Source organism: Phyllopteryx taeniolatus, chromosome 2 (genome assembly GCF_024500385.1).
Source record: "Phyllopteryx taeniolatus isolate TA_2022b chromosome 2, UOR_Ptae_1.2, whole genome shotgun sequence".
NCBI lineage: Eukaryota > Metazoa > Chordata > Actinopteri > Syngnathiformes > Syngnathidae > Phyllopteryx > Phyllopteryx taeniolatus.
In genome coordinates this window covers 21549889-21563507 of record NC_084503.1, presented here as the reverse complement: position 1 = coordinate 21563507, position 13619 = coordinate 21549889, and the positions used below count along the sequence as shown (strand labels likewise).

At 41.3% G+C, this 13619-nt stretch overlaps 1 protein-coding gene across 5 annotated transcripts in view; it reads right to left on the bottom strand.

Annotated features, from left to right (window-relative positions):
- The window catches only part of phkb (phosphorylase kinase, beta), a 113856-nt gene that overhangs the window by 30354 nt on the left and 69883 nt on the right, over nt 1-13619 (bottom strand). For all 5 annotated transcript variants that reach the window (XM_061765287.1, XM_061765282.1, XM_061765273.1 and 2 more), the window contains 2 exons: nt 10660-10715; nt 10357-10450 (listed from right to left, as the gene is read on the bottom strand). In XM_061765287.1, the coding sequence (XP_061621271.1) occupies nt 10357-10450; nt 10660-10715 (150 nt within the window). The remainder of the gene's footprint in view (nt 1-10356; nt 10451-10659; nt 10716-13619) is intronic.

Below are 13619 nucleotides of genomic sequence, written 5' to 3'. Positions count from 1 at the left end.
CCAACACTGCAGCTCTGCTTAGATTTTGGCTTTGACATTATGGTGCTTACGCGTAGACCGGCTGTCAAAATAAGGTGGGGTAGGTCGCTAAGGTCGATAAAGTAGGTAGGTTAGTACTATTGTGGAGCAGGTATGTAGTAAAGTACGGTGGGTAGGTAGGTAAGGTAGAGAAAGTATGTATGAAGGTAGGCTTTTAGAGAGGGTCAGAACTTAAGGTAGGTCGATAGGTAGGTACAGTATGTATGTAGTGGATATAGTGTAAGAAGTCTACGCACCCCTGTTAAAATGTCAGCTTTTAGTGATGCAAAAAAAAATTGGAGCAAGATAAATCGTTTCAAAACTTTCTCCACCAGTGTGACCTATAACTTGTACTACTCTATTGTTAAAAAAAAATAATTAAATTAAATATTTTCGAGAGGGGAAGTAAAAACAAGCAACTGAGATAGTGAGGTTGCACAAGTGTGCACAGCCACTTATAAATTGACAAGTGCCTGCGTTCAGAATTAACCATCATTCACATTCAAACTTGTGTTAAATTTCTCACCTGATAGGTGGCCAGCCACTCCAAAGTGGCTATATATATAAAAGCAATTCAAAATTAAATTTACCATTATATGTCCCCTGAAAATGTTCCCAGAGAGTTCCCCCTTGATGCACAGGAGAGTTGCAGTTCACCAAATCAGTCAAAAGGTGGTACTGTGGTCCTCCGATGCAACTCGGATGCAACGACCAAGGCCGGCTAAAAGATTGTTCCAATTAAAATAAAACACACTTAAAAGTAAGTAAAGAGCAGGACACTATATTAACAAAAAAAGAGGCAGCTGTTCATTGAGGATAAAGCAGAATTACAAATGTGTGCGCAAACAGAGACACACACACACACACGGAGACACACACACACAGGGAGGTGAGGACAACCTCTGCACCCGACTCTGATCCCCTGTGGAGAATAGTAATGAGGCAGCTGGTCAAGGCGTGTTTTAATTTACACGAGTGTGTGGCTTTACGAGAGAGTTCTGAGTATGAGGAATATATTTGATGTAAGACTATGCTATTAACACCATGTAGGTCATGTAAGGTAAGGTTGGTGAGGTAAGGTAGGTAGTGTAGGTAAAGTAAAAAAAAAGTAATGTAAGGTGAGGTAAGGTACAACCCCAATTCTAATGAAGTTGGGACATTGTGTTAAACATAAAGAGAATAAATGATTTGCAAATCATGTTCACCCTATATTTAATTGAATACACTACAAAGACAAGATATTTAATGTTCAAACTGATAAACCTTATTTTTTGTTTTAGCAAATAATCATTAACTTAGAATTTTATGGCTGCAACACGTTCCAAAAAAGCTGGGACAGGGTCATGTTTACCACTGTGTTACATCACCTTTTCTTTTAAAAACATTCAATAAACGTTTGGGAACTGAGGACACTAATTGTTGAAGCTTTGTAGGTGGAATTCTTTCCCATTCTTGCTTGATGTACAGCTTCAGCTGTTTAGCAGTCCGGGGTCTCCGTTGTCGTATTTTACGCTTCATAATGCGGCACACATTTTCAATGGGAGACAGGTCTGGACTGCAGGCAGGCCAGTCTAGTAACTGCACTCTTTTACTACGAAGCCACGCTGTTGTAATACGTGCAGAATGTGGTTTGGCATTGTCTTGCTGAAATAAGCAGGGACGTCCATGAAAAAGATGTTACTTGGATGGCAGCATATGTATCTCCAAAACCCGTATGTACCTTACAGCATTAATGGTGCCTTCACAGATGTGTAAGTTACCCATGCTATTGGCACTAACACACCTCCATACCATCACAGATGCTGGATTTTGAACTTTGCGTTCATAACAGTCCGGATTGTTCTGTTCCTCTTTGGCCCGGAGGACACGACGTCCACAATTTGCAAAAACAATTTGAAATGTGGACTCGTCGAACCACAGAACACTTTTCCACTTTGCATCAGTCCATCTCAGATGAGCTCGGGCCCAGAGAAGCCGGCGGCGTTTCTCGGTGTTGTTGATAAATGGCCTTTGTGTTACATAGTAGTTGCACTTACGCATGTAGCGCCGAACTGTATTTACTGTATTGTATGTAATGTATTTCGCCTGCCACCGTGGGGGACCCAGGTTCAAGACCATCCGCCAACATCCCCCGGACTCACGGCTGTGTTGTCCTTGAGCAAGACACTGATACCCCAAAATGCTCCCTGGGCGCTTCAGCTGCCCCCTGCTCCAGTGTGTTCCACTAACATGTGTATGTGTTCACTGTGATGGGTAAAATGCAGAGACCAAATTTCGTGTGCATGCATGCATGTTCATGACAATAAAAGATGATTCTTCTTCTTCTACTGACATTGGTTTTCTGAAGTGTTCCTGAGCCCATGTGGTGATATCATTTACACATTGATGTCGGTTTTTGATGCAGTGCCGCCTAAGGGATCGAAGGTCATGGGCATTTAATGTTGGTTTTCGGCCTTGGCGCTTGCATGCAGTGATTTCTCCAGATTCTCTGAACCTTTTGATGATACTATGGACCGTAGATGATGAATCCCTAAATTGCTTGCAATTGTACATTGAGGAACATTGTCCTTAAACTGTTAGACTATTTTCTCACGCACTTGTTCGCCCCATCTTTGGTTGTGAATGACTGAGCAATTCAGGGAAGCTCCTTTTATACCCAATCATGGCACCCACCTGTTCCCAATTAGCCTGTTCACCTGTGGGATGTTCCAAACAGGTGTTTGATGAGCATTCCTCAACTTTCTCAGTCTTTTTTGCCACCTGTCCCAGCTTTTTTGGAACGTGTTGCAGCCATAAAATTGTAAGTTAATGATTATTTGCTAAAAACAATAAAGTGTAGCAGTTTGAAAATTAAATGTCTTTGTCGTGTATTCAATTAAATATAGGTTGAACATGATTTGCAAATAATTGTATTCTGTTTTTATTTATGTTTAACACAACATCCCAACTTCATTGGAATTGGGGTTGTAGTTTGTTAGCATAGGGAGAGCTACCAACCGAGATAAAAAATAAAATAAAAAAAATCACTCCCAGATCAAAAGGCGCCAGTAATGTCAGATGCTAGATTTTATTTTTTTCCCCCCAAATATCCGGAACAATCAGTGTTACGGCCGTAACGAGTAAATGTTCAGTGATTTTCGAAACAAAACCCAGATGTTCCGTAACATTTGGCAGCTCGGACGGAAGGTAGGTAAGGTAAGGTCCGTGGTTAAAGTACTTAGGGTACGGTAGGTAGATAAGGTAGGTAAGTCATGTAGTTGGGGGGGCTGGAGGTTAGGTAAGTCATGTAATTGGGGGGGGCTGGAGGTTGATACGCTAAGGGCGGTAGTTAAAGATGTTAGGTAGGTTGATAGGTTTGGGTCAGTAGGAAGGTAGGGTAGCTAATGTAAGGTAAGGTATGGTAGGTACTAGGGAGGGTAAGGTAGAGTGAGGAAGGTTAGATAAGTATGGAGGGTAAGGGAGAGTAAGGCTACGTTATACACTATGTTCCTGACAGCCAGGGCAGCCCTATTTCAGGCCAGCATGGACAGTACGGGATGGGCAAACATGACAGGCCATGATTGCTGTGGATGCCCAGTAAGATATTTAAACTGTCCCACAATTTTCCACAGCAGTCACGGTGAAGATGAGAAACCTACCTAACCGTAGTAAAACCAGGTGCATGCAACTAAACCTGGCAGTAAGTAATAGGGCGTAATTATAAAACGACTTGGAGGCAGTTCGTAATGAGACGGGAAGTATAATAATTCTCCGGCATCTCACACTCGCCATCTACAACTCTTCTAAAGCCATTTGTTTAGTTTACCTAAAATGCTCACGGTGGAATACAGGACCTATTATAACCCTAAATGTTGAGTGTGTGAGTGAGACCGCAAGAGAGAGAGAGAGAGAGAGAGAGAGAGAGAGAGAGAGAGAGAGAGAGAGAGAGAGAGAGTGAAAGAAAGAGCGAGAGAGCTGAGTAGTGTGTAGCAGTACACACTACATGTGCCCCCCAGCCATCCATATGTAAAAACCCTTGACAGTACGTTACAAACGTGAGGAACCTAACCAGAATGTGAGAGGCCGGGAGGCAACGTACTGCCATCTGCTTAAACCGCGGGCCGAAATGTAGTGCGCTTTTGAGACATGCATGCCCCGTCACAAATACTGTGTGATAGACCAATTGAAAAGTTGACTTGAATGTAGACCAAAAAAAAGGGCAAAATGCTATGGCACACTATGTTTCGGTCAAACGAGGCTGCCGTGGCCACAGAGAACATAGCAGCCTAAGGAAGGTAAGTTAGGTAGGTCGTAGGTGTGTAACGATTCATTTTATTTGATTCGTAGCACAATTCGTGGTTGCCGAATCGATTCAAAGACGATATTGGTTCATTTAGAATGACACGAAACAATTCAGTGGCTGGAAATCTATTCAGTAACTTTTTAGCCAAAAATTCAGCCAGCATGACAGTGAAATAAATACCTGCATACTGGACAGTGCAGGTGAAATTTCTTAGATTATTGTTGTTTCTTGTAAGGGAATCAGTTGGATTAATTATGGTCATTAAATATGAAGATTTTGCTGATCTACTTTTCTTTTATGTGTCATATTGTGCACTGTACTATGTTTTCTAATGGACTATGAGTGCTGAATAAAAGTTGGATTGATTGTATTGTTTTGCAAAAATAAAAGGAGAAACCAGCAACTTATTGTTTTTTATATTATTTGAGCTATGATTTTATTGTTGGGCCATTTTTTCCCCCTTGAACAAAGATATTTAATCAATGTTAGAATTACGAGGGGGTCTTTGGAAAAATGTCTCCACTGTAAGGTGTCCCTAGCTGGACCCAAAGTTTGAGAATCCCTGTTCTAAACAGTTGAATACTAATGGCTAGAAACGAAGCAACTGTGAGAGTTTCATGAGGAAAATCTTTTAGAAATAGTGTTAATAATACAGTGAGAGGTAAAGGAGGAGAGGTATTGGAGCAAAAAACGTGAGCCTGAAACAGCATCCAGTAGTTGACATTGTCGCTGGTTCTCCTCTTGCTCACCCGACTTTCCCCTCAAGGGTACTCTGCTATCGTTGTTAGCGGCTAGCAAACTAGGCCAAGCTAACCAGCTTGAAAGGCTTCAAAGTGCACGCCGATTTGCCTTAAGTCACACACACATCCTTAATGATAATTTCTCACTAGCCTCCTTCTCACCTGCCATCCACCAGACAGATGGACATCTTAAACTTAAAAAAAAGTGCTTAAAAACAACACATACACATACTGTTGTGTCTAGAGTGACTAGACACTGGGCATAAAAAAGGAAGCAAAGAAGAGACGAAGAAGAAAGTAGCCTTGACAGTGCTAATTTATATATACATCGATATAATGAATGGGGCGGCACGGTGGTGACTGGTTAGAGCGTCAGCCTCACAGTTCTGGGGACCCGGGTTCAATCCCCGGCCCCGCCTGTGTGGAGTTTGCATGTTCTCCCCGTGCCTGCGTGGGTTTTCTCCGGGCACTCCGGTTTCCTCCCACATCCCAAAAACATGCATTAATTGGAGACTCTAAATTGCCCGTAGGCATGACTGTGAGTGCGAATGGTTGTTTGTTTCGATGTGCCCTGCGATTGGCTGGCAACCAGTTCAGGGTGTATCCCGCCTCCTGCCTGATGACAGCTGGGATAGGCTCCAGCACGCCCGCGATCCTAGTGAGGAGAAGCGGCTCAGAAAATGGATGGATGGATGGATGGATATAATGAATGAATCGTAACAACACTCGTTGGTAGGTAAGTAGGTAGGTAGCTAGGGTAAGGTAAAGTAAGAAAGGTATGTTAGGTAGGGTGGGTCATTAAGGTTGTTAAGGTAAGGTTGGGTATGGTTGAGTGAGGTAGTTTTCCACAGTACCATTTTTAAAACAGAAAGAGATGGAGGTGAGTCAAGTCTAGGTTTGACTATGTTCTCCTGTATGTACACAACACTGGTCATCAGAACACCATAGCTGCAGTAAAGCATGGTGGTGGTAGCATAATGCATTTGTTCTTTTTTTCTTCAGATGGAACTGGGGCCTTAGTTAAGGGAATTGGAGGGAATTATGTACAGTTCCAAATACCAGTCACTGTTAGCACAAAACCTTTAGGCTTCTGGTAGTAAGAAAAACATGTCTGGAAAGGCCTACTATAACAGCTGAACTTTATTGGAAAATGTATTTTGTATGTGCTGATTGCCATTTAATGTGCAACAATGTGATTAGTTAATTTTGAACTAGCTACATCCCAGTAAGATTCCCTTTTTCAATTGAGTTACATAGTTTATGGGTCACATTATTGAAAGAAAAAGTTTTGAAATTATTTATCTTGGTCTCATTTGTTAATTACAAAAGTCTTGCATTTAAACAGGGGTGTGTAGACCTTTTATATCCATTGTGGGCAGTCATTAGACTAGTGGTGAGCAAACTTTTTGTGCTCAAGGACTACATTGGATTTTTGAAATGGACAGATTGGCCAGGTCATTATATGAGGTAAACATAAATAGTTCATGTGTGTCAAAAAATAGTTGATTTTAATCATGAAATAATAATTTGTTGTTTAACAATTGTGTTTCATTTTATTTACAATAAATAAATTAGCCAGTTATTTCATTAGATAAATGAATAAAAAGTAAATAAAAATGAATAAAATGTAAGTTTATTTTACAGGAAAAAAATCAGTTCATTTAATTATTTAAAATAATTTAATGAAAGAAATTAATTCAAAATCCATCCATCCATCCATTTTCTGTACCACCTATCCTCACTTGGGTCGCAGGCGTGCTGGAGCCTATCCCAGCTATCTTCGGGTGAGCGGCGGGGTACACCCTGAAGTGGTCGCCAGCCAATCGCAGGGCACATATAAGCAAACAACCATTTGCACTCGCATTCACACCTACGGGCAATTTAGAGTCTTCAATCATCACGCATGTTTTTGGGATGTGGGAGGAAATCGTAGCACCAGGAGAAAACCCACACAGGCATGGGGAGAACATGCAAACTCCACACAGGTGGGGCCGGATTTGAACCCCGGTCCTCAGAACTGTGCGGCAGGTGTTCTAACCAGTTGGTCACCGTGCCACCTAATACAAAGTCAAATGAAAAAATACATTTAATTAACCCATTTTAGGAAAATCAGCTAAATTAATGTAATAAATATTTGTGATGTGGGGTAACAAATTCGGATGAGTTTTCTGTGTAACTGATTTGACAAGGGCTTAAATGTAACGCATATTCATTCATATGTAAAAGTCCTACACTACAATGTGTGGCGCCATAGACATGACATAGACTGTAGATAATTCGTATATACTGCATGTCTATGGTATAACGCAAGCAACACAGAAATTAAATTCAAATATTAATTAAACAGACTGTTCATTCTTATGATTTAGATCAAGATCAGACCACATTTTATGACAAATTTATACAAAAATGTAAGAAATTCACATACTTTTTCCTCCCACTGTACAGTGTGTTTGTGTGTGTTGTAAATTGCACTTGTGTGTTGTTTAGTGTGTTCAGATATTTGCGTGTGTTGTCAAGTTTATTGTCATGTATGTGTTGTCAAGTGTATTGTCATGTATGTGTCTGTTTTCTTAAATGCGTCGTGATGTAGGTGTGTGTGTTTGTTGTCTGTCCTTGTGTGTTGCCAGGCTCACATTTACTCTAACATTACATGGAACATTTGTTTCTGGTAGAGCATCAAACTACAACATCCGGCGGTGGGGAACGACAGCAACCAGTTGGGCCATTATGCTGATCAATGGTGGTTAAGTACAGCAGCACTCAGGGCATCAATGTTATGGAGCTGACAGCATTTTCTTTGATGAATGTGACAATCAAGATGAGGAAAAGCTACCGACATGCAATCTAACTGATTGAAACATTGATTACCTCTGCAGTGGTGTCGATGCTATTTTTTGAGAACTCCTCCAATTAAATGCAAAGCAAAGAGGAAGTAGCTTAGTGATGCTAACTTACTAGCGCCACATGATGACGGAAGGCAATCACTTAACACTGTTTACTACTCGAGGGCTGAAGACATGTTTGTCTCTACTTGTTAGTACAGGAATTAAAACCTTAAGAGCACAATTGAAATATGGCTGTTTCAATCAAATGATGATTAATAGGAAAAGTATGGACTTTTATATAGCAAAGAAATTCAAGACTGTTGGCTTTTTGGGCAAATAAACATTTATTTTGATATTTGCCTTAAAGAAAGCAAAAACTTGAAACTTCATCACATACAAGTTTAGTCAAGATCTGACCTTTTAGAATAGAGTTTTGTGTTTTATAGCCAGTCATCAAACTTTGCTGCCATGCTGTGCCCATCCGCAATGACAAAAACGCAAATGTCTTGCAATTTAGCGTCGCCAATCTGATGAGTGTTAATGGTACAAATTCGGTAGCAATCAGAGAACATTTCTCAGAGGAATTCATTTTTTGTGGGTCTACTCATTGATAGACATGCTTACCAAAATTCATGTTGTTAAGTGAAAGTGGCCTCTGGAGCAGAATTTTCAAGTTTGCTTTTGAAGGTAAATGTCCAAATGACAACATTTACGTGTCTTTTCATGCTTGGGTTCTGGAGACTTTGTCGTGGGTCTACTCATGATAGATATGTCTGCCAAATAGTAGAGTATATATATAGATACAGTGGGTATGGAAAGTATTCAGACCCCCTTAAAATTTTCACTCTTTATTATATTGCAGCCATTTGCTAAAATCATTTAAGTTCATTTTTTTCCTCATTAATGTACACACAGCACACCATATTGACATAAAAAACTGAATTGTTGAAATTTTTGCAGATTTATTAAAAAATAAAAACTGAAATATCACACAGCAATAAGTATTCAGACCCTTTGCTCAGTATTTAGTAGAAGCACCCTTTTGAGCTAATACAGGCATGAGTCTTTTTGGGAATGATGCAGTTTTTCACACGTGGATTTGGGGATCCTCTGCCATTCCTCCTTGCAGATCCTCTCCAGTTCTGTCAGGTTGAATGGTGAACGTTGGTGGACAGCCATTTTCAGGTCTCTCCAGAGATGCTCAATTGGGTTTAAGTCAGGGCTCTGGCTGGGCCATTCAAGAACAGTGTCACAGAGTTGTTCTGAAACCTTCGTTATTTTAGCTGTGTGCTTAGGGTCTTTGTCTTGTTGGAGGGTGAACCTTCTCCCCAGTCTGAGGTCCTGAGCACTCTGGAGAAGGTTTTCGTCCAGGATATCCCTCTACTTGGCCGCATTCATCTTTCCTTCGATTGCAACCAGTCGTCCTGTCCCTGCAGCTGAAAAACAGCATGACTGTTGGGACAGTATTGGACAGGTGATGAGCAGTGCCTGGTTTTCTCTACACATACCGCTTAGAATGAAGGCCAAAATATTTATTATTTCAAAATATGTATTATTTCTCACAATCTTGGAGTCCTTCAGGTGTTTTTTAGCAAACTCAATGCGGGCTTTCATGTGTCTTCCACTGAGGAGAGGCTTCTGTCGGGCCACTCTGCCATAAAGCCGCGACTGGTGAAGGGATGTCGTGATGGTTGACTTTCTAGAACTTTCTCCCATCTCCCGACTGCATCTCTGGAGCACCGCCACAGTGATCTTTGAGTTCTTCTTTACCTCTCTCACGAAGGCTCTTCTCCCCCGGTTGCTCAGTTTGGCCAGACAGTCAGCTCTAGAAAGGGTTCTGGTCGTCCCAAACGGCTTCCATTTCAGGATTATGGAGGCCACTGTGCTTTTAGGAACCTTAAGTGCGGCAGAATCTTTCTTGTAACCTTGGCCATATCTGTGCCTTGTCACAATTCTGTCTGAGCTCTTCAGGCAGTTAATTTGACCTCATGATTCTCATTTGATTGACATGCACTGTGAGCTGTAAAGTCTTATGTAGATAAGTGTGTGGGTTTCCTAATCAAGTCCAATCAGTATAATCAAACACAGCTGGACTCCATTGAAGGTGTAGAACCATCTCAAGGATGATCAGAAGAAATGGACAGCACCCGAGTTAAATATATGAGTGTCACAGCAAAGGGTCTGAATACTTATGGCTGTGTGATCTGCAAAAATTTCAACAATTCCGTTTTTTGTCTGTCAATATAGGGTGCCGTGTGTACATTAATGAGGAAAAAAAATAATTTAAATGATTTTAGCAAATGGCTGCAATATAACACAGAGTGAAAAATTTAAGGGTGTCTGAATACTTTCCGTACCCACTTTATATATGAAATTAGATGTCTTGGCCATTATATCGCAAATCTGCTGTTTTCAGGGTTAACGTGAAAACTTAAAAGAAAGAAATGAACAGTGTGTGTGTGTGTGTGTGTGCGCATGCGTGCATTACCTTGACCAATTCCTTCTGAGGCCAGATTTGGATAGGCTCCACCTGCTGCGGTGTCTGTGTCTGGATGCCGTATGTGTTCAGGAACACTTGCAGTCTACACACAAATACAAAAAAAAATGTGACATAAAATAATAATTCTTACACAATACGGTCACTTAAAATTGTATTTTGTATTCATTCATTTACTGTAGCACATACAGTATACTAAACAGAGAGCTGCCTCGTGATCACAAACGTATGATTGTGACTAGGAACAGGACTTTGGGAAACACACACATCCACACACAAACACACAAACTATACCTCTGGCTTTCAGCTATCAGTGACACGTGGACAACAACATCATTCTCTATGGGGCCCTGTGAGGGACAAAAATAAAAAGCCTGTGAGGTTTATGTCACATTAAAGACCCTGTTTAGCAATACATTATGTTTGAAGATAACTGTTGAAAATCTGCAAAGACTGAGAACTCTGTGGTACACAAATATGGAGGTACAGCGTTAAACTGTTTTTTACCATTTCAGTTTGCCAGATTTTTGGGGTGTGGCTAAAACGGAGCCCAGGTACGCACTTGGCCTTTCAACATAAGTCGCTCCTCCCCAACTATATAAGATTTGAGTACCTTCGTTCTATAAGTGGCTATCCAGCGCAATTGCGAGTTACTGAGTTATAATTACTTGGCAAATTTCTACCACTACAGCGTGCATTTAGTTAGTTAGTTAGCAATCCCTACACCCTAAAAATGCATCATCCCTCGATGCTACAAATTACAGAACAGCTCGGTGTTATGTATGGGAGCGTCCGCCGTGTCGTCACCAAATAGTCATGTGGTGGCTCGGTTGGGAGAAAGCCTATGGAAGTCAACAGCCAACCACGAGTTATCGGGTTATTCACACTTATTTTGGTTAATTAATAAATGGTAGTGTCGTGTTGAATTATGGGCTGTACATACAGATTGTCAACAAAGGATTCTTAGAACTTTGACGACATCCCAAAAATACATGAACTCATTGAAATCTTACATGCAGCCCAATTACGTGACAACTGGAATCATACTGACCGACCGTGTTTGCTTTTTTTTTTTTTTAATTGTATTGCTTGATTGCTTTTAAGTTGAGTGGCTTGAAAGGCATCCATCCATCTTCTGAGCCGCTTCTCCTCACTAGGGTCGCGGGCGTGCTGGAGCCCATCCCAGCTATCATCGGGCAGGAGGCGGGGTACACCCTGAACTGGTTGCCAGCCAATCGTAGGGCACACAGAAACAAACAACCATTCGCACTCACATTCACACCTACTGGAAATTTAGAGTCATCAATTAACCTACCATGCATGTTTTTTTTTAGATGTGGGAGGAAACCAGAGTGCCCGGAGAAAACCCACGCAGGCACGCGGAGAACATGCAAACTCCACACAGGCGGGACCGGGGATTGAACCCCGCTCCTCAGAACTGTGAGGCAGACACTCTAACCAGTCGCCCACCGTGCCGCCGGCTTGAAAGGCACCTTTAAATAAAATGATTATTATTAATGTTTTGTGATCCACAGGCTGAATAATATGTGCCACTGTGTTTCATAAACAGTTACTGTTCCCTGAAGTATCTCTTTTTTTAATGTGGCCCCACACACTGGCACAACACCAAGCTAGGAGGTGACATATTGGAGGAGCCTGCCGTTGGTCCACGGTGTCAAGAAGCCTGTTAGCCAGAGCGAGCTCGTGGCCAGTAAAAGCCCGATATATTGCAGCTACCGGAGGGCTTAAGCAGATATATTTTTGCGGCTCAAACATATAGGGATGTGTAGGCATATGCTAGACGTACTAACGTATACGACTGACGTGAAAGTTATACGAGGCATGTTTTCAGAAGAAGATGATGGTGATGGGAAGATGTCTGTGTAGGCATCTCACTGATTGGCCAGTTGAGTCTTTCTATAAGTCAATTGACACCACACTTGCTTTGAAACTTGATACGGCCAAAATAGGCACTAGGCAGACCTCCATCAGTGAAACTTTTTTTCAAGGGCAGCCGTGGCCCTATGGTTAAAATCATCGCCTGCCACCGTGCGTGAAGTAGACTCAAGACCCCGACCGGACCATCCACCAATATCTCCCGGATTCATGGCTGTGGTGTCCTTGAGCAAGAGACTGATATCCCGAACTGCTCCCCGGGCACTTAAGTTGCCCCCTGCTCCAGAGTGGTCCACTAACAAGTATGTTTATTCACTGTGATGAGTAAAATGCAGAGAACAAATTTCATCTGCATGGATGCATGCAGGTTCATGACAATAAAGATGATTCTATTCTACTCAGTGCATTCAGCGGACACGCCCACAGCGCCCGAGAGCAGAGAGGATATCTCTAGTTTTTACGATTTTGGAGCATCAATTTATATTCGCTGTAATTTTTTCATTCATTCAAATTTGGCAGGTTTGTTACCAGCACACTTCTCCGTGGTGTGTCAAATGTATAAGACACACCACAAGAATGTATTTTTAGTGTCACTTTTCAGGGACTTTAAATGTACTGCATCACCAGCTTCTCCATTGATCAATAATACATAGGTAGTTGGGCAGGTAGATGGGTGGGTGGGTAGGTGGATTGGTTCATCGGTTGGGTAGGTAGATAGCTGGTGTAGCGTATATTGGTCAAATAAAAATTTTATTAATTTAGGAGAAAAGAATAAGCCGGAAGCAACGCTTGCGTTATTTCCGGTTTATCGTAATTTTAAGTTTAATTGTTAAAATCAAACTAATGTCTCAGATAGGGCACCACGTCACTTTTTATAAGTATAAACTTTAGGAGAAATGACAAGAAACCTTTTTATCAGTCTCGTAATCTGAAGGTTGCTACACTTTTATGAAATGTTCAGTTTTAGATGACAGAGGTTTACATAAAACTCAGAACACACACAAAATACAACCAAGAGTGGAATTGTATGGTTTATTTAATGACATCTAAGGAAACACACAGCTACAACTACAAACTAAAAAAAGAAAATAACACTAATGGTAAAATAAATAAATAAAATTAGGCGTACGAAAATGGAAAAGAGGACGTCATGTGTTGGACTAAAGTTGGAAACGTGAGCGTTTACTGCGGACGGGAGAGAGATGACAAAGTTGAGATTTTGTCTCAAGCTAGTGATTTTCTCGAAATTATTAGGACTAATATTGTTGTCTGGCAAAGTTGCCGCGATTACTCACGACTTTAAATTCCAGCTGGTGGGTGGTAGTCTGTCTTTGGAAGTGGCTCAGAAACAAGGCGAC